At 43.8% G+C, this 26,056-nt stretch overlaps 1 protein-coding gene across 2 annotated transcripts; it reads left to right on the top strand.

Moving 5' to 3' along the window:
- Nucleotides 1-433: 433 nt before the first annotated feature.
- LOC139566752 (uncharacterized) lies at nucleotides 434-26,056 on the top strand. Of its 2 annotated transcripts, XM_071388041.1 has the most exons (7): nucleotides 434-918; nucleotides 1,323-1,450; nucleotides 1,646-1,810; nucleotides 14,106-14,261; nucleotides 19,904-20,015; nucleotides 20,240-20,361; nucleotides 23,671-26,056. In XM_071388041.1, exons 1-7 carry the CDS (start codon nucleotides 660-662, stop codon nucleotides 24,607-24,609), a joined length of 1,881 nt encoding a protein of 626 aa, XP_071244142.1. In that variant the 5' UTR covers nucleotides 434-659; the 3' UTR covers nucleotides 24,610-26,056. The 2 variants fall into 2 exon arrangements, with proteins under 2 accessions (XP_071244142.1, XP_071244143.1); XM_071388042.1 differs by lacking the exon at nucleotides 23,671-26,056 and having other exon boundaries at nucleotides 20,240-23,395.

The raw sequence follows: 26,056 nt of genomic DNA, 5'->3' as shown, positions 1-26,056 counted from the left end.
CGGAAATCCTCTCAGGATCCCTCACCCTCTACCGACCTTACTCTACCACTCTCTTCACTGCTTCAGCATGTTTTTGGGGACTCAGGGATTTGACAGCATTACAAGGAATCCTGTCGATTTAATGCTCCATCCTCACAGGCACCTGAGCCTGTTTAGGGATGGGATTTAAACTGTGACTGAAGAAGTTGAATTCTATTTTTATGTATTTTGTATGATCTCGGTTTAACCCCCCCCCCTTCCCGCAATGGAATATTTTGTTTCAATACCCCGTACAGTAAGTGGAGGCAATACACCACTATAGGTGTAGTTTCCCATAAAACCTTAAAGAAGGCGATTTGATGTGTAACACAATAAGCAGTACCGTAATTCAAAGAACAGCGCGCATATCCTTCTCATTTAGCCACACCCTTTGAGCTATGACGCCACCCAATAACATAGTTTCTCTTCAGTGTAAACGGAAGTGAGCAGTGAACAAGAAGAATTTACACATTAGCGTTTTTATTGTTGATATTAAGACGTGTATTGACAACATGGAGCTCAAAATGTGACTTATTTAACTGCACAGCATCACATACTTACCCCATGTAGTCTTTAATTCGCGTTGGAGTCAGGACTCGGTTGATAGACGTTTTTTAGGTAACGCTAGTTAGCTGCTAACAATGGCTAACTGTATGGTTTTTCACACTCAAATAGCCTCCATCATGGAGGTGCTAGCGAATTCAGCCGTAGCAGAGATCTGTAAAATCGTAGACGACGACTATGCAGTGTTTCGTTTGGAAATAACTCAAAGCCAGAAAGAAAACAGGGCATTGCGGAGGAAACTACAGCTACTGGAACTGAAGGTGGCACGAGAGCGCGTCCCCTCCAGTCGTCCCAGTAGTGTCAAAATCCTCGACCGATACAGAGGAATGGCAAGAGGTACATTTTGCAGAAGGCTGAGGCTGCGCGGCCTAACGCCATCCATATATAACTCAGTGCCTGTCGCCCCGTTCCCCTCTGCACATGTGTTAACTGGAATTGGGTCTTGGTCAGTTTTTGGATAGTATGCACTAATTTCCCAGATTACTTAGCTATCTTGACCAAAGAAACAATATAAAATTCTAGCCAGATTCATTTACTGCATTAAACGAACGGAATGTGTTGCATGGAACATAATACATTGATCAATAAAAAGTACATCAACTAGTTATGCTAAGTGTTACCTTACATCCTTACCAATTCTAGACAGTGTCAAAACTGTCAATAGTGTACAATATAGCGTTGAGCATTGACAGTAGCTAACCTAACAACCCCCCCTCCCCTCCCCCCTCCTTCACTCTCAGGTGAAGGACATCTCACTGGAGGCCACAGGAGCTTTGTGAAGCCAGCGGAACACAATACATGGCGAGATGACCAACCAATTGCTGTTGAGGGGAGTGGAACTTCAACCCAGCATGTTATCGTGATAGAGGTGAGTGTAATAGGGTTATATAAAAAATTACATTTACTTTGTAAATTAAATTTGGCTGTTTATTTCAGAAAGGCTCCCCTCAGCTATTCACTTGCTTACATTTACATCTGCCATAGGGGAGCTTGTAAGACTTTCCTAAGACGCTGTTATACAATTCAACTCATGTACCAGTAATAACCTCGTTTCTTTTGTCAGTCTGCAGATGCAGAGGCTGCAGGTCCTGGGGTCAAGCAGGAGAGTTCTGAAGGAGAGGAAATCCAACGGCACAGCATAGACATCCAGGTTGGCGCACCCGCTGTACCCACGGAGGACCCCACCACCGCCCCAGCGCAGCCCAGGACCCGACGCAACATCATGGAGGTCAGTGGAACGCTGAACCCCGTTCTCAAGACAGAAACAGACACAGAGACTTTAACTGAAACACAAAGGCTAGACACAGGATCTGACCACAGATCAGACCAAGGGAGACTGGTCTGTCACACAGGATCTGATCCTGCTCCAGGATCAGAGTATTTACTTTACGGTAATCCGAGCCCGAGGACGGTTCAGTCCCAACGGGACTCGGGTGATGCGTTACATGATCCGTCTTGTTCTTACACTACAGAGATGGACCCTGGCAACATGACCTTGGGTTTAGAGATTGATCTATCTAGAGGGGACTGGAACCGGTACAGTAGTCGTGTATACTCTGAAGGGTGCCTAGATAAGAAAGTGGAGGGTTTGGTTGTAGATGAAGTGAAAGTGGAGTGTGAGGTTCCTCACACATGGAATGCAGATAGTCACCTAGGATATGGACTCTCACAGAGCAGAGGTTTTTTAGATTACAGGGAAAGCTCAGAGACAAATCCGAATGTCTCAACCCACTCCCCTTTACACTCGCTCAGGGATCGCGACATAGTGTCCACGTCGATTGGGCCTTCCGATTCTCACGGCCACATCCTTTTCGATCAGGTATCAAACTCAAACGACAGGGCTAGAGCTCAGGGAGTGGGAGCCGCATCAAGCAATAGTAAAGAGAAACGGTTCCTCTGCATGTTCTGTAACAAAGGCTTCAGCTGCCCCCAGAAGGTGGAGATCCACCAGAGGGTCCACACAGGAGAGAAACCCTTCAGCTGTACACAGTGTCACAAACGCTTTGCCCAGGCTTGTGACCTGAAGAGGCACCAAAGGGTCCACACAGGGGAGAAACCATACAGCTGCCCCCAGTGTGATAAGAGGTTCTCCCACCAGCACCATCTGAAGAGGCACATGAAGGTCCACACAAGATAGAGACTAGGTGGAGGGCCGAAAAACGTTAAGTTGATTGATCCCTGTCGAGGGAGGGGCTGATTTTTGTAGATGACAGTAAAACATTCTTATGATAACTATTACATGTGTTGGTACTTTCAATTCTTGCACATTTTCTCATAAAAAGTATATTCCAATATTCTGTTGGGCAAATTTTCTAAACTGCTTAACTTTGAACCAATCAGAACTCCAGCACAAACACCTTGTGATGAAGGCAGCCAATGGACTGCTTCTGTCTACGACGTAAATACTGCCTCTTGTGAAAACGCAAGCTGCTGTCTGATGAAGAGGAACAGATATAACTAACTCCCAAAGACTGAAATAAGATAAATATCTGTTTAAGTGCACTGGAAATATGCAGCATGCAACATGAATTGTCTTGATTTTAAGAAGAGAGAACGCCGTTTACAATTTAGCCAATTTATTGAAAGCTGGCCAATGTTATTTTGACTAGCCTAGTCAGCTACTGTAAATGTCAATTTGTGTTTCATTAGCTTTCTTTGTCAGTGAATTCTATTTTTTAAATCATGTTGTCTCATTTCAAGTAACTAGCTGCAAACTTAAATAAACATTTAATCATCATAAATGCTCCATAGAAACCCAAATAAAAGCATGTAGATAGAAAGATGTGTGTGTCATGAATGGAGGTCTAAAAATGATGGCTGCATATGCATATTAGCCAAATCATATAGCATACCTTGCAGTACAATCTTCTCTAAAAACAGTTGTACAATGTGCTTTGCAATAACAAAACCAGTTTGATTTCTAAACCAGATGAGTTCTCAAATTGCAGCTAACAAATCTCATGGTGGGCATGCATAATGTTGGATGCATTAGAATATAAAGTATGGAAAATGATAAAGAGCCTTTAGGATTATAGAAAAAACAGTTGGGAAATGAATGTTTCTTTGTTTTGTTTGAGTTTCAAATACAAAATGTTCAGTGAATGTGAATATATTTAGGTGGTTTAAATTATACATTTTCCTACTAACCTTCTAAAAGTTGACAGTGCCAAGATTTTGCAAATCCATTCATTATTCTACTAACTATGACTGAATGTGAGAGAAGTTTCCCATAATGTACATTTCATGCATATACACTGCCTTTGGAAAGTATTCAGACCCCTTGACTTTTCCCACATTTTGTTACGTTAGCCTTATTTTAAAATTGATTAAATTGTTTTTTTTCATCAATCTACACGCAATACCCCATAATGATAAGCAAAAACAGGTTTTTATAATTTTTTGCTAATAAAAAAACATAACTGAAATACCTTATTTACATAAGTATTCAGACCCTTTGCTATGAGACTCGAAATTGAGATCAGGTGCATCCTGTTTCAATTGATTATCTTTGAGCCATTTCCACAACTCGATTGGCGTCCACCTGTGGTAAATTAAATTGATTGGACATGATTTGGAAAGGCACACACGTCTATATAAGGTCCCACAGTTGACAGTGCATGTCAGAGCGAAAACCAAGGAAGGAATTGTCCGTAGAGCTCCGAGACAGGATTGTGTCGAGGCACAGATCTGGGGAAGGGTCCAAAAAAATGTCTGCAGCATTGAATGTCCCCAAGAACACAGTGGCCCTGATCATTCTTAAATGGAAGAAGTTTGGAACCACCAAAGACACTTCCTAGAGCTGGCCGCCCGGCCGAACTGAGCAATTGGCAGAGAAGGGCCTTGGTCAGAGAGGTGACCAAGAACCCAATGGTCACTTTGACAGAGTTCCTCTGTCGAGATGGGATAAACTCCCAGAAGCACAACTATCTCTGCAGCACTCCACCAATCAGGCCTTTATGGTAGTGTGGTCAGACGGAAGCCACTCCTCAGTAAAAAGCACATGACAGCCCGCTTGGAGTTTGCCAAAAGGCACCTAAAGGACACTCGGGCCATGAGAAACAAGATTCTCTCGTCTGATGAAACCAAGATTGAACTCTTTGGCCTGAATGCCAAGCGTCACATCTGGAGTAAACCTGCCATCATCCCTATGGTGAAGCATGGTGGTGGCAGCATCATGCTGGGGTGATGTTTTTCAGCGGCAGGGACTGGGAGACTAGTCAGGATCAAGGGAAAGATGAACGGAGCAAAGTACAGAAAGATCCTTGGTGAAAACCTGCTCCAGAGTGCTCAGCACCTTAGACTGGGGCGAAGGTTCACCTTCCAACAGGACAACGATCCTAAGCACACAGCCAAGACAACACAGGAGTGGCTTCGGGACAAGTCTCTGAATGTCCTTGAGTGGCCCAGCCAGAGCCCGGACTTGAACCTGATTGAACATCTCTAGAGAGACCTGAAAATAGCTGTGCAGCAACGCTCCCCAACAAACCTGACAGAGCTTGAGAGGATCTCCAGAGAAGAATGGGAGAAACTTCCCAAATACAGGTGTGCCAAGCCTGTAGTGTCGTACCCAAGAAGACTCGAGGCTGTAATCACTGCCAAAGGTGCTTCAACAAAGTACTGAGTAAATGTTCTGAATACTTATTTAAAATTGATATTTCATTATATATTTTATAAATGTGCAAAACTTTTTTGCTTTGTCATTTTGGGGTATTGTGTGAGATTGAGGGGGGGAAATAATTTTATCAATTTTAGAATAAGGCTGTAATGTAAGAAAATGTGGAAAAAGTCAAGAGGTCTGAATACTTTCCGAAGGTGTGGACTGACAGTGAAATGCTTACTTACGGCCCTTCCCAACAATGCAGAGAAAGAAAAGAGAGATAATAGAAAAGGAACACATGTATTCAGAATTAATAAATATACACTCTGAAAACCAGGTCCTCCCTCGACAGAAGATAATGTAGCTTGCTAAAGCCCATCACCTGTACGCACTGCAGGAAGAGTTTCTGGGAGAGGAGCTACCTCAGGATACACCAGCAGAAAAAACATTCCACTCTATAACATAGAAAGTAAGGCTGGAATTTGCCAGGGACCTCATGATAAAATATTATCACAATAGTTAGGTTCCGATGCAATATTTATTACGCTTCTCACAATTGTATATGTATTCCGATTCGATATTGCGATTTGATGTTCCAAACATATTGCTCATTATATGTCTGCTGCAGAGAGAGGAGAGAGCGTGAGAAAACGAGTGTTTATAAATCTGGGAAATAAAAGTGCTGAAAACATGTTGGCTCACTATTTGAAAAGAAGATGAGAACAAGCTATAGGATGAAAAATACCGGAGTTTTTTTGCAGGTACAGCCGACTAACGCTACCTACAGTAGCAAAAAAGTAATAATAATAAAACATATATTTTTTAAATAAATTGGTAATTGGAGTCAAATATCGATATATCATCTAAAAATTATATTGCAATATGTAACTGACATGTTAAGCAATATGGAACACGATTTGTAACCATTCCAATCATTAAATACATATTAATTTTCATTGTTGTCAACAGAGAAGAACCACAGATTCATTTGGATTAATGAGAGTAACAGATTTCAGTGTTGAATATTCCTGAGCATAATATTGCATCCAGACATTGTGTGATATATAAGGCAGCGGTCTAAGACACAGCGGTCTAAGGCACTGCATCTCAGTGCTAGAGGCGTCACTACAGACCCTGGTTCAATTCCAGGCCGTGATTGGGAGTGTCAGGTTTTGGCCAGGACTGTTTGGTTTTGTTCACTAGATGTCCCCCTTGCACCTTTTTTGTACCTTTTGTTTTTCTTGCCCTAATTATTGTTTGCACCTGTAAGTCATTCCCTTGTTAGTATTTAAACCCTGTGTGTTCCTTAGTTCCTTGCTCAGTGTTTGTATGTTAGCACCCAGCCCCAGCCTTTGTGAACATTTTTCTCTTGTTGGATTTTCCAGAGGTTCTCTGGTTTTGTTCTCGTGTATTTTTGTATTGGTCTTTTGAGGTTTGTTTTTTCCCTTGCTGTTTTTACCACTTTGTGGATTTTCTTTTGTATTTTGGAAGATATCTATTTTTTATTAAACCACCATCTCTAGTACTGCTGTGTCTGCCTCATCTTCTGGGTTCTGCCAATTATTAGTGACTGTTTCTCGCACCGGGTCCTGACAGAAACACTGAGCCCTTAATATGAACCCAGAGGCAGCCAGTACCCAGGACTTTTTTCCCATGCTGTCCCACCACGAGGGGACTGTCCAACGTCACGAAGCTGCTCTGGTTCAGCAAGAGGCCTTACTGGCTGGACATTCTCAACTTCTGTCGGAGATGATGACTTCCATAAAGCAGATTTCTGATCAACTTTCTCCTGCAACCGCTTCTGCTCCAGTTCATCAGATTCAAGTGCCCGTGGCAGTTAACCTCCTGGCTGAACCTCGTCTGCCGCCTCCCCAACGGTTCTCAGGTGATCCGAGTGTTTGTAAGGGGTTTTTCACCCAATGTTCTCTCTCCTTCGAGCTGCAACCCTCGTCGTTTCCCACCGACCGGTCTAAGATAGCATATATCATCACCCTGCTGTCGGAAAAAGCCCTAGCCTGGGCTACTGCTGTGTGGGATGCCCAAAGTCCCTGCTGTGCCAGCTACTCTACCTTTGCTGAAGAGTTCAAGCGAGTGTTTCAAGGTCCTACCAGCGGTCCTGACTCAGCCAAACAGCTCCTGACTCTCCGCCAAGGTCGCCGCAGCGTGACGGACTATGCCATCCAGTTCCACACGGTGGCAGCAGCGAGTGGCTGGAACGACGAGGCGCTCACAGTGTGCTTTTTGAAGGGTCTTTCCGACACCATCCAAGATGAACTGGCCACTCGGGAACCACCAGACAACCTCGAGTCCCTGATCAAGTTGGCTTCACGCATAGACCAGCGTCTGAGAGAGAGAGAGCTCAACCGTAGATCTCTCACCCTAGCTCCTATCGGTCCCAGCTCCGAGTCTCCACCTTTATCCTCGCTGACTCCACCGGAACCCATGCAGGTTGGACGCATCTCCCAGGCTGAGAGAGACCGCCGGATGAGGGAGCGATGCTGTCTATATTGCGGCAAACCGGGTCATTTCCTCTCCACGTGTCCCGGGCTCCAGGGAAAACGCACTCTCCCGTGCAGGCCTGGGAGGACTGTAACGGGAAACATAACCTCCTCCCATCCATCCAACTCCCGCCTGCTCATTCCAGTTACCCTTTCCTGGGACAACCACGAGCTTCCCCTTCAAGCCTTGGTAGACTCTGGAGCCGCAGGTAACTTCATGGATGGTGTCTGGGCGAAGGAAAATGGCGTTCCCTCTGAACCTCTAAGTGACCCCATAAGGGTTACTACGTTGGATGGAAGCCCTTTGGGATCTGGACTTGTCACTCGTGTCACTACCCCCTTGCGACTTTCAGTTTCCCAACACCAGGAAGTGATGAACTTTCATCTGACCTCGTGTTCCGAGTTCCCTCTCGTCCTTGGATACCCCTGGCTTCACAGCCATAACCCTCACATCGACTGGTCTGTGGGCACTATCAAGCAGTGGGGTCCTACGTGCCAAGCCACTTGTATCTTCCCAAGTTCCCCGAGTTCCCCTCCCGAGTCTCTAGAATCCATCGACCTGTCCCGAGTTCCCGAGTGTTACCATGACCTCAAACCGGTATTTAGCAAACAGAGGGCCACCAAACTACCACCCCATAGACCTTACGATTGCCCCATCGACCTGTTTCCGGGCACCTGCCCCCCCAGGGGTCGGATCTTTTCCCTATCTCCTCCCGAACGAGCTGCTATGGATACCTACATCAAGGACTCTCTGGCAGCAGGCCTCATGCGTCCATCCACCTCGCCGGCGGGAGCAGGGTTTTTCTTTGTGGCCAAAAAAGACGGGGGATTACGTCCTTGCATCGACTACCGGGGACTTAATGCCATAACCGTCCGTAACCGCTACCCGCTACCCCTTATGGCCACAGCCTTTGAGCTGCTCCAGGAAGCAGTGGTCTTCACTAAGCTTGACCTGCGGAACGCATACCATCTTGTGCGGATCAAACCCGGTGACGAGTGGAAGACCGCTTTCAACACGCCTACTGGTCACTACGAATACTTGGTGATGCCCTTCGGCCTGACCAACGCCCCGGCTGTGTTCCAAGCGCTCATAAACGATGTGCTTAGGGATATGCTTAACATTTTCGTGTTTGTTTACTTGGATGACATCCTCATCTTTTCGAGCTCCCTTCAAGAACACACTAAGCATGTCAGACAAGTGCTCAAACGCCTTCTAGACAGCCATTTGTACGTTAAGCCTGAAAAGTGTGAATTCCATTCCTCTCGAGTACAATTCCTGGGATTTGTAGTGGAACCCGGTCGAGTCCAGATGGATCCCAAGAAGGTAGGGGCGGTAGCAGATTGGCCCACCCCCAAGTCCGTTAAGGAAGTTCAGCGTTTCCTGGGCTTCACTAACTTCTACCGCAAGTTCATCAAGAACTTCAGCTCGGTGGCAGCCCCTCTCTCAGCGTTAACCAAGGGTGGCAACACAAGGTTTCTGTGGGGAAGAGAAGCTGAGACGGCCTTCCAAGGACTCAAGCAGCGCATCCTCTCTGCTCCCATCCTGACACTACCGACGGCGGATGAACCTTTTGTGGTGGAGGTAGACGCATCAGAGGTTGGTGTTGGAGCTGTCCTGTCTCAGAGGGGTGAAGACAAGAGGCTTCATCCTTGCGCCTTCTTCTCTCACCGGCTTACCCCGGCCGAGAGGAATTACGATGTGGGGGATCGTGAGCTCCTAGCGGTTAAGATGGCATTGAAGGAATGGAGACACTGGCTCGAGGGGGCTTCTCAACCGTTTCAAGTGCTTACGGACCACAAAAATCTGGAGTATATCCAGCAGGCGAAGCGGTTGAACTCCAGACAAGCTCGATGGTCTCTTTTCTTCAGCCGATTCCAGTTTATTCTCACCTATAGACCCGGGTCGAAGAATCTCAAACCGGACGCCTTGTCACGAATCTACTCTCCTGCCATTCGAGAAGATACTGACTTGACTGTCCTTCCGGCCGCTAAGATCGTGGCTCCGATCTCGTGGCAAGTGGAGGATACCGTGAAACAAGCCCAAGCCATCGAACCGGGCCCTGGAGGAGGTCCTGCTAATCGGTTGTTTGTTCCCAAGGCAGCAAGGTCCCAAGTCCTTCTGTGGGGGCACTCCTCTCGCCTCACCTGTCACCCGGGCGTAGGTCGCACCTTGGAGTTCATCCAGCGTAAGTTCTGGTGGCCCACCATAAAAGAAGACGTTGCCACTTTCGTCAAGGCCTGTTCCGTGTGCTGCCAGGGCAAATCTTCTCACCTCCGCCCTCAAGGACTCCTTCACCCTCTATCTATTCCCCACCGACCCTGGTCCCATATCTCATTGGACTTTATTACTGGCCTTCCTCCGTCCCATGGTAATACTACTATCCTAGTCATCATCGACAGGTTTTCTAAGGCGGCCAGGTTCGTTCCCTTGACTAAGTTACCTTCTGCCAAGGAAACAGCTGAGTTGGTTATTAACCATGTGTTCCGAGTCTTTGGTATCCCGCAAGATATGGTTTCCGACAGAGGTCCCCAGTTCGCCTCAAGGTTTTGGAAGGCCTTCTGCCAACTCATAGGGGCCACGGCCAGTTTATCTTCAGGGTACCATCCGGAGTCCAACGGCCAAACTGAGAGGATGAATCAGGAGCTGGAAACCACCCTCAGATGTATGGTTTCCAACAACCCGTCCACATGGTCATCCTTCATTGTTTGGGCCGAGTACGCGCACAACACCTTGTGCTCCTCCTCCACTGGTATGTCTCCGCATGAGTGTCAGTTTGGCTATGCTCCGCTATTGTTCCCGGACCAGGAGGCAGAAGTCAGAGTGCCTTCAGCCTCGAGGTTCATCAGACGCTGTCGGCTTACGTGGAAGAAGGCCCGTCTTAATCTTCTGCGTTCCTCACAGCAGTACCAGCGACAAGCCAACAGACGTCGCCGTCCCGGTCCTACCCTGTACCCCGGCCAGAGAGTATGGCTCTCAACAAAAGACGTGGGGGTGGAGTCTCGCAAGCTGTCCCAGAGATTCATCGGTCCCTTTAAGATTGCCAGGAGAGTCAATCCCGTTACTTTTCGCCTGCACTTACCCAGATCCCTTAAAATCAATCCCACATTTCACATTTCTTTATTAAAACCTGTTGTTTTTTCTCCCCTTATCCCGGCAGGCAGACCTCCCCCTCCGCCCCGTGTCATCGGAGGCCAGTCGGCTTATACCGTCCACCGGATACTGGATTCCCGCCGGGTGCAGCGGTCCTGGCAGTATCTGGTGGACTGGGAAGGCTACGGTCCCGAGGAGCGCTCCTGGGTTCCTGCCAAGGACATACTGGACCCTGACCTCATTCGTCAGTTCAGGGTCCTCCACCCTGAGAAGGCTGGTAGGAACGTCAGGAGCCGTTCCTAGGGGGGGGATTCTGTCAGGTTTTGGCCAGGACTGTTTGGTTTTGTTCACTAGATGTCCCCCTTGCACCTTTTTTGTACCTTTTTGTTTTTCTTGCCCTAATTATTGTTTGCACCTGTAAGTCATTCCCTTGTTAGTATTTAAACCCTGTGTGTTCCTTAGTTCCTTGCTCAGTGTTTGTATGTTAGCACCCAGCCCCAGCCTTTGTGAACATTTTTCTCTTGTTGGATTTTCCAGAGGTTCTCTGGTTTTGTTCTCGTGTATTTTTGGATTGGTCTTTTGAGGTTTGTTTTTTCCCTTGCTGTTTTTATCACTTTGTGGATTTTCTTTTGTATTTTGGAAGATATCTATTTTTTATTAAACCACCATCTCTAGTACTGCTGTGTCTGCCTCATCTTCTGGGTTCTGCCAATTATTAGTGACTGTTTCTCGCACCGGGTCCTGACAGGGAGTCCCATAGCGCAGCGCACAATTGGCCCAGCATCGACCGGGTTAGGCCGTCATTGTAAATAAGAATGTGTTCTGACTGACCTGCCTAGTTAAATAAAGGTTAAATAATAATAAAAATATATAACACTAAAAAGTCTGTTACACATCAAATAAAAATAAAATGTATTTATAAAGCTCATTTTACATCAGCAGATGTCACAAAGAGCTATACAGAAACCCAGCCTAAAACTCCAAACAGCAAGCAATGCAGATGTAGAAGCACGGGGGCTAGGAAAAACTCCCTAGAAAGGCAGGAACCTAGGAAGAATCCTAGAGAGGAACCAGCCTCTGAGGCGTGGCCAGTCCTCTTCTGGCTGTGCCAGGTGGAGATAGAGTACATGGCTATTAAGGTCAGATTGTTCTTCAAGATGTTCATATTGTGTTTGTACTGTGTAGGCTATATTATGTTCACAAATGCCTTTATCATTACTTCTATTCAACTACTTTATTTTTTATGAGTAAATTAATGCAGTTTATCAAGTTCATGCAGTTTTTAGTTGAGACGTACAGTGGGGAGAACAAGTATTTGATACACTGCCGATTTTGCAGGTTTTCCTACTTATAAAGCATTTAGAGGTCTGTAATTTTTATCATAGGTACACTTCAACTGTGAGAGACGGAATCTAAAACAAAAATCCAGAAAATCACATTGTATGATTTTTAAGTAATTAATTTGTATTTTATTGCATGACATAAGTATTTGATCACCTACCAACCAGTAAGATTTCCGGCTCTCACAGACCTGTTAGTTTTTCTTTACGACGCCCTCCTGTTCTCCACTCATTACCTGTATTAACTGCACCTGTTTGAACTCGTTACCTGTATAAAAGACACCTGTCCACACACTCAATCAAACAGACTCCAACCTCTCCACAATGGCCAAGACCAGAGAGCTGTGTAAGGACATCAGGGATAAAATTGTAGACCTGCACAAGGCTGGGATGGGCTACAGGACAATAGGCAAGCAGCTTGGTGAGAAGGCAACAACTGTTGGCGCAATTATTAGAAAATGGAAGAAGTTCAAGATGACGGTCAATCACCCTCGGTCTGGGGCTCCATGCAAGATCTCACCTCGTGGGGCATCAATGATCATGAGCAAGGTGAGGGATCAGCCCAGAACTACACGGCAGGACCTGGTCAATGACCTGAAGAGAGCTGGGACCACAGTCTCAAAGAAAACCATTAGTAACACACTACGCCGTCATGGATTAAAATCCTGCAGCGGACGCAAGGTCCCCCTGCTCAAGCCAGCGCATGTCCAGGCCCGTCTGAAGTTTGCCAATGACCATCTGGATGATCCAGAGGAGGAATGGGAGAAGGTCATGTGGTCTGATGAGACAAAAATAGAGCTTTTTGGTCTAAACTCCACTCGCTGTGTTTGGAGGAAGAAGAAGGATGAGTACAACCCCAAGAACACCATCCCAACTGTGAAGCATGGAGGTGGAAACATCATTCTTTGGGGATGCTTTTCTGCAAAGGGGACAGGACGACTGCACCGTATTGAGGGGAGGATGGATGGGGCCATGTATCGCGAGATCTTGGCCAACAACCTCCTTCCCTCAGTAAGAGCATTGAAGATGGGTCGTGGCTGGGTCTTCCAGAATGACAACGACCCAAAACACACAGCCAGGGCAACTAAGGAGTGGCTCCGTAAGAAGCATCTCAAGGTCCCGGAGTGGCCTAGTCAGTCTCCAGACCTGAACCCAATAGAAAATCTTTGGAGGGAGCTGAAAGTCCGTATTGCCCAGCGACAGCCCCGAAACCTGAAGGATCTGGAGAAGGTCTGTATGGAGGAGTGGGCCAAAATCCCTGCTGCAGTGTGTGCAAACCTGGTCAAGAACTACAGGAAACGTCTGATCTCTGTAATTGCAAACAAAGGTTTCTGTACCAAATATTAAGTTCTGCTTTTCTGATGTATCAAATACTTATGTCATGCAATAAAATGTTAATTAATTACTTAAAAATCATACAATGTGATTTTCTGGATTTTTGTTTTAGATTCCGTCTCTCACAGTTGAAGTGTACCTATGATAAAAATTACACACCTCTACATGCTTTGTAAGTAGGAAAACCTGCAAAATCGGCAGTGTATCAAATACTTGTTCTCCCCACTGTATGTGTAGTTTATATATTGTGTATTTAAAACTCATACTTTTCATTCTAAGACTTTCATTGAGACACTCTTTAATATACATCACATCTGATCTCACCCTATTCTGCATACACACAACAGCGCTTTATAACCATTATACACTTACAAAATATACCTACACATACCGACACACTAACAAACACCTACTGTACACGTCAAAATAGTTTAGTCAGGTTTGTCTGATGACTTTTGACTTATCATAGCTGACTTTTTTACCCACAACGTCATATTTATGTCCACCATGATGGGTTTAACAACAATGAAATCATTCTGTAACTACAGTACAGGACTCATGTAGTGGGGATGGGTAAACACCATGTTGAAAGTGTGTTTATCTGTATGTGCGTACCTGAGGGAGTGTATGTCTGTGTAATCTGTATCACATGTCTCTTCCAGGAGGAGGAGGTGCTGCTGGTGAAGGAGGAGGAGTGTGAGGAGGGTCTGGGGAACCCTGAGGGGACCATGGTCATTGAGGACAACCAGACTACACCTCCTCCTGAACCCACAGAGGAACCAGCTGAGCAGCACAGGACCACACATAGTCTCACTGAGGTGAGCCCACTGTAAACTACTGTCTGAATGGTATTAGGTCAGAGCTCGGATCCACAAAGCCTCTCTGAGTAGGAGTGCTGAACTAGGATCAGTTTTTCCTTTTAGATCATAATGAATAAGACAATATAGACAGATGGGGAACTGATCCTCGATCAGAACTTCTACTCTGAGACTACCCTGGGGCCGTACCCACAAAGCGTCACAGAAAAGGTCATAGGAATTTGGTTAAAATCTGTTTTAAGACAACAACAAAAAACTCTAAGCTCAGAGTAGGTTTTAGGATGATGTTTAGACACTGCTCAGACAGTCTGAGCCAGGATCAACTCATAAAAGTTTCTCAGCTGGTAATCATGACAGTTTGAGGTACCGTAAAGGAAAGATAGTGATGACGCTCATTGACATTGTTACGGGGCCTTCCCAACAATGCAGTGAGAAAGAAAATAGAGAAATAATAGAAAAGTAATAACAGAATAATAATAAATACACAATGAGTAATCATACATGGGGTACCAGTACTTGGATAATTGAGGTAGATATATACATATAACTAGGAATAAAGTGACTAGTCAACAGGACAGATAATAAACAGCAGCGTATGTGATGAGTCAAAAAAAGTTAGTGCAAAAAGGTCAATGAAGATAGTTAACCAAATAGCTACCCGGACTATTTAACTCACTATTTAGCAGTCTTATGGCTTGGGAATAGAAGCTGTTCAGGGTCCTGTTGGTTCCAGACTAGGGGTGTGGCGGTCACGAAATTTAGTCAGCCGGTGATTGTCAAGCAAATAACTGTCGGTCTCACGGTAATTGACCTTTAATTAACATAAACACATTTTGCATCTCCTGGCTTCCACACTCCTGCCTAAAAGCCACTGATGCTGACCTTTGTAACATCTACATTTTAAAAAGTCTAAAAAACCCATTTAATATAGCCTACACCTTCACAACAAATCCATTATTTATTTTAGACCGGTCTAAAGAAACATGATATGAAGGAAATGTAGTCTATTTCAGAAGAACAGAATAGCATACTCTGAGTTGTCCTTATGTTAGGTCCTGATCTGGCTATGCCAAATGGCTGTGGGCTACACTAGTTCATTTAGCAGACAAGATTTTCTAAGAATTCCATGGCATTATTTTATAGTATGAAGAATACAATTGAACAAAGCTGAATAAAATAGAAAGGATATTTTCTCCAAACGATTTGAGGGAGTGCGCACATGCGGCTATTCTGTGTTGAGGTGTTAACTTCTCTAGGATAGGTGGGACGGTAGCGTCCCACTTGGCCAAAATCCAGAAAAAATGTAGCGCGCCAAATTCAAATATATTACTATAAAATCAATCTTTCATGAAATCACACATGAAAGACACCAAATTAAAGCTACACATGTTGTGAATCCAGCCAACATGTCTGATTTCAAAAAGGATTTACGGGGAAAGCACACCAAACAATTATGTTAGCTCAGTACATAGCCACAGAAAAACACAGCCATTTTCCCAGCAAAAGATAGTAGTAACAAAAACCAGAAATAGAGATAAAATTAATCACTAACCTTTGAACATCTTCATCAGATGACACTCATATGACATCATGTTACACAATACATTTATGTTTTGTTCGATAATGTGCATATTTATCAACAAATCTCGGTTTACATTGGCGCCATGTTCAGAAATGCCTCCAAAATATCCGGAGTAATTACAGAGAGCCACGTCAAATAACAGAAATACTCATCATAAACTTTGATGAAAGATGCATGTTTTACATATAATTAAAGATACACTTGTTCCTAATGCAACCGCTGTGTCAGATTAAAAAAAAAAAACTTTACGTAAAAAGCACACCATGCAATAATCTGAGACTGCGCTCAGATGTAACAACGTTTCTCCACCATGTTGGAGTCAACAGAAATACGAAATTACAACATAAATATTCCCTTACCTTTGATTATCTTCATCAGAATGCAGTGCCATGAATCCTAGTTCCACAATAAATCGTTGTTTTGTTCGATAATGTCCATTACTTATGTCCAATTAGCTAATTTTGCTAGCATGTGTAGTACACGTGTCAAACGCTCGCGCAGATGCAGGCAAACGTCGGACGAAAACTTCAAAAAGTTATATTCCAGGTTAATAAACTGGTCAAACTTAGTAGAGAATCAATCTTCAGGATGTTGTTATCATTTATATCCAATAAGGTTCCAACCGGAGTCTCTATAAGTAATGGAGCGCAAGACGATATAATGAGGAAAGCGCGTGACCAAGAACTGGCAATCTGCCAGACCACTGACTCATTCCCCTCCCATCCGGTCCCACAACACAGCATAAGCTTCATTCCACGTTCTACTGACTGTTGACATCTAGTGGAAGGCGTATGAAGTGCAAACAGATCCATATATTACAGGGAATTGAATAGGCGATGACTTTAACAACGACCACTCTCAGAATTTTCACTTCCTGTTTGGATTCTTTCTCAGATTTTTTCCTGCCATATGAGTTCTGTTGTACTCACAGACATCATTCAAACAGTTTTAGAAACTTCAGAGTGTTTTCTATCCAATAGTAATAATAATATGCATATATTAGCATGTGGGACAGAGTAGGAGGCAGTTCACTATGGGCACGAAATTCATCCAAAAGTGAAAATGCTGCCCCCTATACCAAAGAAGTTAACAAAGAAATAGGTAGTCCTATATGCTTAATTTAGAGTTATTAATGTATCTTTAGTTGTTCTACAAACGTTGGGTTACATGTTTTGATTTGTAATACATTGTAAGACTGCATGATGCGATTCTAATGATGATTATTTTTTGTCGCTTGAAAGGCATGAACTCTGCTTTGTTTTTTTTGCGCAGGCTGTACACACTTCGTCAGTCTCTCATTCACAATTTGAGAAGCAGCTCCCCTTTGTGTGGCCATAATGCACCCTAAAAGAAATCCATGCCTTTTGCAGCCCTTCACCCTGATTGCTGCATGCTCCGTAGCACTTCTCACTCACACGGCTCTCCATCACGTGATCTGGTCTTTCTCACAGGCTACAAGTGAAGACAGACACATCGGGACGCAACTGCGTACGTTCTTATCCAATTCCGAGGTGCATATTGAAGATATTGGAAGAACTGTTCACATTTACTTTTCGTCAGCCAACAAGATGAGCAGGCCTAACGTACAGCAAAAGCACTAGCCTATGTCAATCTATTATCCCCCATAGTACAAAAGTTGGCCTATTAAATTCTGTGCGAGAAATAAATATTCCAAACATAGTCTGGGACAGTTGTGGGATTCGATAGATCTCAAATTAATACAACCACTAACATCAACAAAAACTTTTTTACGCAATGTGGCTGATGCATCAGATCTGAACATTTAGCTTAAAATGTTGATAAAATATTAGGCTATTTCTTCAAATTATAAGTGCAGCAATGCGCACACGGCAATAGGCTATAAGCGCAAATGTTCCATTAGTGGGAAAACACCATTATCAAATGTGATCACAAATGCAATTATGCATGGAATACTGTTATTATAAAGGTGCATTTTTATGGTGAAAATGACCTTTCCCAAACTTGACACTCAGGCGCTGCTTATATATGCCAGTTAGGCTCTACACCCCTTGTAAAGCGGATTAATGTGCTTAATTTTAAGAAGTTATTTGGCCACGTTTTAGTTGTGATACAAACCTTCAAACAGGCCTATGGGCTAGGCTACATGAGGTGTGCGAATATATATATTTTTAAATTTAAATATCTTTTTTTCGCCAGTAGTTGCACAGGTGACATGCTGGTAGAAATGAGGCAAAACGGATTCAGTTTTCCTGCATTAAAATCACCGTCCACTAGGAGCACCTCCTCTGGATGAGCATTTTCTTGTTTGCTTATGGCCCTATACTACGCATTGAGTGTGGTCTTAGTCCCATCATCTGTTTGGGGTGGTAAATAGACAGCTATGAAAAATATAGATAAACTCTCTTTGTAAATAGTATGGTCTACAGCTTATCATGAGGTATTCTAACTCATGCGAGCAGAACCTCGAGACTTCCTTAATATTAGAGATCGCCCACCATCAAAGAGACATACACCTCCCCCTTGAGCTTACTGGATGCTGCCGTTCTGTCCTTCTGCTGCCAGATGTATATTATCCATGTTCATGTTCAGCCAAGACTCCGAGAACCATAGGTTATTACAGTTCTTCAGGTGCCGTTGATAGGATAGACTCGAATGGAGCTCGCCCAGTTTGTTTTCCAGTGATTGTACATTCGCCAATAGAAGAGGGGTTAGAGGTGGTTTATGTATTCGCCTACATAGTTTGTCAGGGCGCCTGCATGTTGGCCTCTCTTGCGCAGTATTTTTCTTTTCCGAGTCTTCGGTATTAGGGCCTGGTCCGGGGTGAGCAGTAGGTCCTGCTCCTCTGACTCGTTGAAGTAGAAATATTAATCCAAATCGAGGTTAGTGATCGCTGTTCTGATATCCAGAAGCTCTTTTCGGTCATAAGAATTAGAATTATGGGGAATAACTCATCACGATGAGGCATTGCCAGCTTTGGACTATAGAATGCTTCAGACAACCATCAAATGTTGCAATGGTAAAATGTTTAATATAATTTGCACCTGATACAATTACTTTGCCTACTATTAATTCTTGCCTAATATTTTTGCATGCATAACCTTTTTTGTAACCAATTCTGATGGTGGTTAAAAGCAGAATTTTGTTAATGGGCTATTACAGTTATATCAACACATTCATCACTACCGTTTAACAACTCTAAATTGCTTTGGCACAGTAGGCATCAACTAACTTGCCGATAATGTTGCATAAAACGTTTGAACAGTCTATAATTTTCATTGAACATAATCAAAGTTAGCATAGGCCCTACCATGTGAAAATGATAGACCTTTCAAACGTTTTATGCAACATTATCTAGATGCTTTCAATTTCCAAACCTATAGGCATGCTCAATTTAAGTATATTTTTTAAAGATAGACTGTCAATGTCTATCAAGGTGATATTGCGCTCCAAAGGGATAACTTAAAATAACATAATGTAGGTTATTGAAATTATCTTTAAAAAAATAGGGATTATTTATTAGCCTAGTGGTTAAAACAATTTAGGCATATAAAGTGAAATCATTGTCAAAAGCGCAAGAGATACTGTTGCAGGTAGGTCTACATCATTTATGGGTTGATCATATTCAAATATAAACACATTCTTTCAACAACTCCAAAGTAATTGCCTATGGTGCAGGAACCACTGACTCGCTGACCTTTTCTATTATCAAGACACTTGCTGGGAACTCAACTAGTTAGGACAACTCATGAGGTCTCCTAAATATCTGCAGACTAGATTGGGACTCGTATGACTAAAGATGCTTCAAGCATAGCTTTTATTTTTACCCATTAGAGTAGGAGAACTTCTACTCTGAGACACTTTGTGGATGCAGGCCCTGGTCTTGATTCATTTCGTCTTAAGTGTGGGACCATTCTTTTCATTTATTAAACCATTAAAGAGTATCAAGTAATAAAATCAACTAACATGTTTGTATAGTACTCATAGCAATCTCTCATTGCCAAATCAGAAGACGCTGCATAGCAGGGTGCTCATATGAGATTTCTTGATCCAACATCCTCTCACTCTGTATCTCTTACAGTCAGTAGACATGGAGGATGGGAAGCCTGATCTGATGCTGGTCAAAGAGGAGACAATAGAAGAGGAACCAGAGAGCATTGACCTGCTGAGTGGATTAAAGATGGGGGAGCAAGGTAAAGGAGAAATACATATTGCCTACATACAGTAATAGATCTTCAATGGGAATAGTAATGTGCCTGGCTATTATTTTTTCAGAAAATTAAATCAATACAACTTATGTTTACATACAAAATCACACAATGCATGAACTTGACCAGGTAATTGATTAAAAAAACTCCATATGTAGAGTTTTCTCTGACATGTTTTTTAAAGTCTATTTTCTAACCTCTTCCTTTAGGTGGTTGGCTGGAGGTTAAAAGAGGAGACTGGGCGGCCATCTTGGATTCCCAGACCGGAGCAGCCAAGGGTCGAGGAGACGACATCACCGAGCTGGCCAGTGCCAGAGGCGACATAGTGGAGGTCAGTGGATGGGACAGCATCCTTAATGCCGGGCAGGGGAACAACACTGTTAACCACAACCTGAAACAGACAGTCGAACACAAAACAACAGCTAAACTTAGTTTCCATGACAACAGACTGGCTGAGACCAGGGCAAGGCGTAGATTTGGTCTGCAGGGACGGGGTGGTGTGGGTGTGAGTCGGGAGAGAACAGACACAGACTCTGCTAGCGATGCTCCGTCCTGCTCCTATAGTTGTGATTCAGAGAGACTGATGGCGCCTCAGGTTAACCCCCTAACAGATGCTGCCTTCAGCCTGCCTTCTATAGGATCTATCAACTGGAACATGGACCCTGTGACAACACAGACACCCCCTGGCCTTCATCCTCCTCACACTCTTCTAATGTTAAACCAGACCACAGACAATGACAGTGCCTCAACACTAAATAGCTACACAAGCCCATTGACAAGTGACAGTAGTGGAGAAGGAATCAGTAAAGGTGGCAGCGCCAAGGAGAAGCGATTCCCGTGTTCGTTCTGTGGGAAAGCCTTCAGTTTCCCCCAACAGCTGGAGATCCACCAGAGGATGCACACAGGGGAGAAACCTTTCTGCTGCAACCTGTGCCGGGCTAGTTTCTCCCACTTATCCAGCCTGAAGAGGCACCAGAGGGTCCACACGGGGGAGAAACCTTTCGGTTGCCACCTGTGCCGGGTCAGTTTCTCCCACACGTCCAGCCTGAAGAGGCACCTGAATGTCCACACGGGAGAGAGGCCGTTCGCCTGTACGCACTGCGAGAAGAGGTTCTCAGAGAGAAGCTACCTCAGGTTACACCAGCAGAAAATGCACACGGCCCATGTATAGTGTAGAGTAGTATTAGTTAGTTTGTAGTTAATTATGTTTGTTTTGGATGTAGTCGGGAACTGAATGAGGTGAACTGAGGAAAGAATTTGTATGATGAGGCAGAGGAGATGATATGGTTGGTGTGATGGGGTCTATAAAAATGCTTCACTGATGAGAAGTGACAACATTGTCCTGTTTGATGCGCGTGTTTTATAATGAGGAACTGATAGTGCCTTAATTCATGTTTACTTGACAAAGTAATGAAGCTGTGTGTAATATTAAACATTTTCCAAAGTATTCTCATTCATTTTATCAAAGCGAGGGTACCAGATTTACAGCAAAGGTCAAGTGTTACCATAGTGAGAGAAAAAATTATACTTGTTACTAGGGCTTTTGCGGTAATCCAGCATTCATGAGTCATGACCTCAATAAAATTCTATGTGACCAGTCATGGTAATCTCCTTTTAAGCACTTAGGACATATGTTAGTAGTACCCAACTCGGTAAAGATCATCAGGTCGCTAATGGCCTGGTACTCAGGGCTCTATTGTCATTCTAGCCTCTCTGACATCAATGCAAATGTCATCGAAAATCACAAACACTTATCATCAAAACAGTATGTGCTTTTAAAACTTACCCTACTGTGATTTGTTGATTGGTTGTCGTTCTGCTCTTGAACAAGGCAGTTAAGCCACTGTTCCTAGGCCGTCATTGAAAATAAGAATTTGTTCTTAACTGACTTGCCTAGTTAAATAAAGGTAAAATAAAAACAGTGGGGAAAAAGCTAATAAAAAACGGATTTAAGGTATCTTTGGTACAAAATTGGCCTAGCCTAAATACAACTAATTCAGTCTACATTATAGTGAATTTTTATTTTATTTTGAATAGCCTAGTAATAGGGCACGTTTTATATTTTTCATAATTAATAGGCTGACACATTACCTTTAGCTACAGAATATCTCACCACCGTGTGCTTCCATCTCCTCCCCGCTCTCCTTCATGGCATTCTTCAGCGCGCAGAGAGAGGCGCTGTCAACAGTTTAATGAAATACCGTATACAGTTTCGGTGTGAAAACATGTTACTATCGATGTTCTCTTACAGATTTCACTTAGTTTCCCAAATGAAGCACTGGGTAGCTACAGGAACAGGGTTGGAGTGCCCATGGCATACAGAGTTTGGGCGGAATATCTATCACATGTTGCGACGCAACATAACTAGTTTACAGGATATGGGACGAAGCGGCGGGAAAGTGGCCTCCATTCGCTATTCGATACGGATGATATGTATTTTTTTCTCTTGCCCATGTTTCTGCCAATTTGATAATGGGCCATTCTAGATCTAAACTAATTTTACATATTTGTTAAGATTAAATTGAGAATAGTCTGGTGAAATAATGGTCACTTGATGAGAGCTGGAGGGAACAGCATGTGCAGCCTGAGGCAAGGAACCGAGCACAAGCTTTTTTTTGCCATTTTCTCAAAATCGTCAATAACCTATAGTCGCATCATGCAGCCCATATATCTTTTGATTTCTAAGGCATTCTAAGGTTTGTATCATTCACAACTAAAGTTGCCAAATTACAGAAAATCTGGCATATAGGACCTGTTTCAAATGATGACTTTACGCTCAACATAGACACTTATATGCGCACTCCTCTGGAAAGGGAAAAATATAATTTATATTTTAAGTTCAATTATAATCTTATTACTATAAAATCATATAATAAAAAGTAATGGAATGGGACTTAAGGATATATTGTCTGCTAAATGAACAAGCCTACAGCATGGCGCATAGCCATACAATTATGTATTTTTGACAGTGTACAGTAGGGCAACTCATATTCTATTCTTCTGAAATAAATTTTCTTCATATCATGTATCTTTAGACTGGCCTAAAATAAATAATGGCTTTGTTGTGATGGTGTATATTCAATTGATTTATGATATTTTTAAATGTAGATGTTCCAAAGTTCATCAGCAGCTTGTATGCATGGAGGCCTGGAGATGCTCAACGTGTTGATGTTAATTAATGGTCAATTACGTGAGACTGACAGTCTTGCATGAAAACCAGCTGACAAAATGTCATGACAACCAGCTGACAAAATGTCATGACCACCACAGCCCAACTTATTGTTTTGTGCAATAAAAAGTACTGTGCTTTACATTATGTGAGTGTATTACCATTTTAGTTGAAATTAAATACAAAATTGACTCTGTGCTGACTGGCTTGTTTTTTTTGTATCATTGCAGAGACTGAGTTTCCCTTATTTCAGTCGAACCAAAACATTATACTTAATTGTTGAATCAACACATGGATTTATTTTTTTAAATAATAAACTCCAATGGCTTCATATTGTGAGGTACTTGAATCACAGTGTTAGAGATGGGCTTGGCTGTGGGTTAACATTTTTTAATATGTCATGTTTCTGTGCGTACAGCAGAGTTTCTTATATGAACCTTTTATATGCTCTTTTGTAAAATTTGTGTTTAGTCTGCAGTCCATGAGGACCTGCTGATATCCGGTGTTGCTGGCGGGAGAGAGTGGACCTCTGAAGAGGCTGGTCACAAACCCTGGCCCTGGAATAGGACCCTGGATCAGGAGACATCGTTATTCCGTCCCGATTCGGAACTAGGACCGACATACGAGGGACAGAGATTCCACCACTACACAAAACACAACCAGTGGACATGTGGACTGAACAACCTCAGTCCTGGTGGTCATCAGAGAGACAGAGGCTCCAGTCAGGGATCCAGTCTGCAGCCCAGAACCTTCTCTCCACAGTCTCAGTGCAGGGATGGAGCAGGGCCTGGGGCTGATAGAGATAGACCCTCCTGTTCCTATGATACAAACACCACAGTATCCATGATGAACAGAGCAAGTCACCCTGGGCTTCAGCCTTCACAGAGAGTGGTGGGAGACACCCCGGGTGGTAGTCAATCAGGAAGTCTTTCTTTTCCTTCAGGATCTCGTCTAATGCCTGGTGACTGGGTTCATAGAAAGCCTGGACCTGGGTCTAGCCTTCCTCGGTTACCTCAGGATTACCTCACCAATACAGACAGGGTCAGGATGGGCATTCACCATGAGAGGCACCTAACCTATAACACAGCACACAATCCCATCAACACCAAAACAATGGCTAGAGGTCAAGGAGGGAGCTCAAAGACTAACCACCTGGTGGTGGCTCCTGCTTCTACCTCCTCTGGTGTCATAGGGTCACAAAATAAGAGACCAAGCAATAGGACAGATGCTGAAAAGCCGTATGCCTGCCCCACGTGTGGGAAGAGCTTTGCGGAGGCAAGGTATGTGAAGCAGCACCAGACCATTCACACCAAGGAGAGGCCCTTCAAGTGCAAACTATGTTCCAAGAGCTTCTCCTTCCTGAGTTACCTCATCAGACATAGGAGTGCCCACAATGGGGATAAATCGTAGCAATTCTTTAGCTGAACTATTATAGTTATCATGTGAAGTGTCCTGGGCTAAGAGTTTTTATTTTTTATTACTATGTCCCTCAGTTGAGCATCTGGGTACTCTAACATTCTCCCATAATACAGATTGGTTGTTTGGTGTGCTGGCATAGCCGACACACTGTCATTGAAGTCTAACACTATATAAATACAGTGCATTCGGAAAATATTCAGACCCTTCACTCAGTACTTTGTGGAAGCACCTTTGGCAGTGATTACAGCCTCGAGTCTTCTTGGGTATGGCGTTACAAGCTTGGCACACCTGTATTTGGGGAGTTTTTCCCATTCTCTGCAGACCCGCAAGCTGTCAGGTTGGATGGTGGGCGTCGCTGCACAGCTATTTTCAGGTCTCTCCAGAGATGTATGATCGGGTTCAATTTCGGGCTCTGGCTGGGCCACTCAAGGACATTCAAAGACTTGTCCTGAAGCCACTCCTGCGTTGTCTTGGCTGTGTGCTTAGGGTTGTTGTCCTGATGGATGGTGAACCTTTTCCCCAGTCTGAGGTCCTGAGCTCTCTGGAGCAGGATTTTATCAAGGATCTCTCTGTACTTTTCTCCGTTCATCTTTCCCTCAACCTGACTAGTATCCCAGTCCCTGCCTCTGAAAAACATCCCTACAGCATAATGCTGCCACCACCATGCTTCACCGTAGGGATGGTGCCAGGTTTCCTCCAGACGTGATGCTTGGCATTCTCAGACCATGAGAAAACCAAGAGTTTTCTCATGGTCTGAGAATCTTTATGTGCCTTTTGGCAAACTCAAAGCGGGCTGTCATGTGCCTTTTACTGAGGAGTTGCTTCTGTCTGGCCAGTCTACCATAAAGGCCTGATTGGTGGAGTGCTGCAGAGATGGTTGTTCTTCTGGAAGGTTCTCCCATCTCCACAGAGGAACTCTGGAGCTCTGTCAGAGTGACCATCGGGTTCTTGGTCCCCTCCCTGACCAAGGCCCTTCTCCCCCGATTGCTTAGTTTGGCCGAGTGGCCAGCTCTAGGAAGAGTCTTGGTGGTTCCAAACTTCTTCCATTTAAAAATGGAGGCCACTGTGTTATTGGGGATCTTCAATGCTGCAGAAATATTTTGGTACCCTTCCCCAGATCTATGCCTCAATACATTCCTTTCTCGGATCTCTTCGGACAATTTAATCGACCTCATGGCTTGGTTTTTGCTCTGCCATGCACTGTCAACTGTGGGACCTTATATAGACAGGTGTGTGTGTGTGCCTTTCCAAATCATGTCCAATCAATTGAATTTACCACAGGTGGAGTCCAATCAAGTTGTAGAAACATATCAAGGATGATCAATGTAAACCGGATGCACCTGAGCTCAATTTCGAGTCTCATAGCAAAGGGGCTGAATACTTATGTAAATAAGGTATCTGTTTTTATTTGTAATAAATTAGCTAAAATGTCTAAAAA

Source organism: Salvelinus alpinus, chromosome 39 (genome assembly GCF_045679555.1).
Source record: "Salvelinus alpinus chromosome 39, SLU_Salpinus.1, whole genome shotgun sequence".
Taxonomy (NCBI): Eukaryota; Metazoa; Chordata; class Actinopteri; order Salmoniformes; family Salmonidae; genus Salvelinus; species Salvelinus alpinus.
Note: the sequence above shows the minus strand (reverse complement) of the source record. Positions and strands in the feature narration are given on the sequence as shown.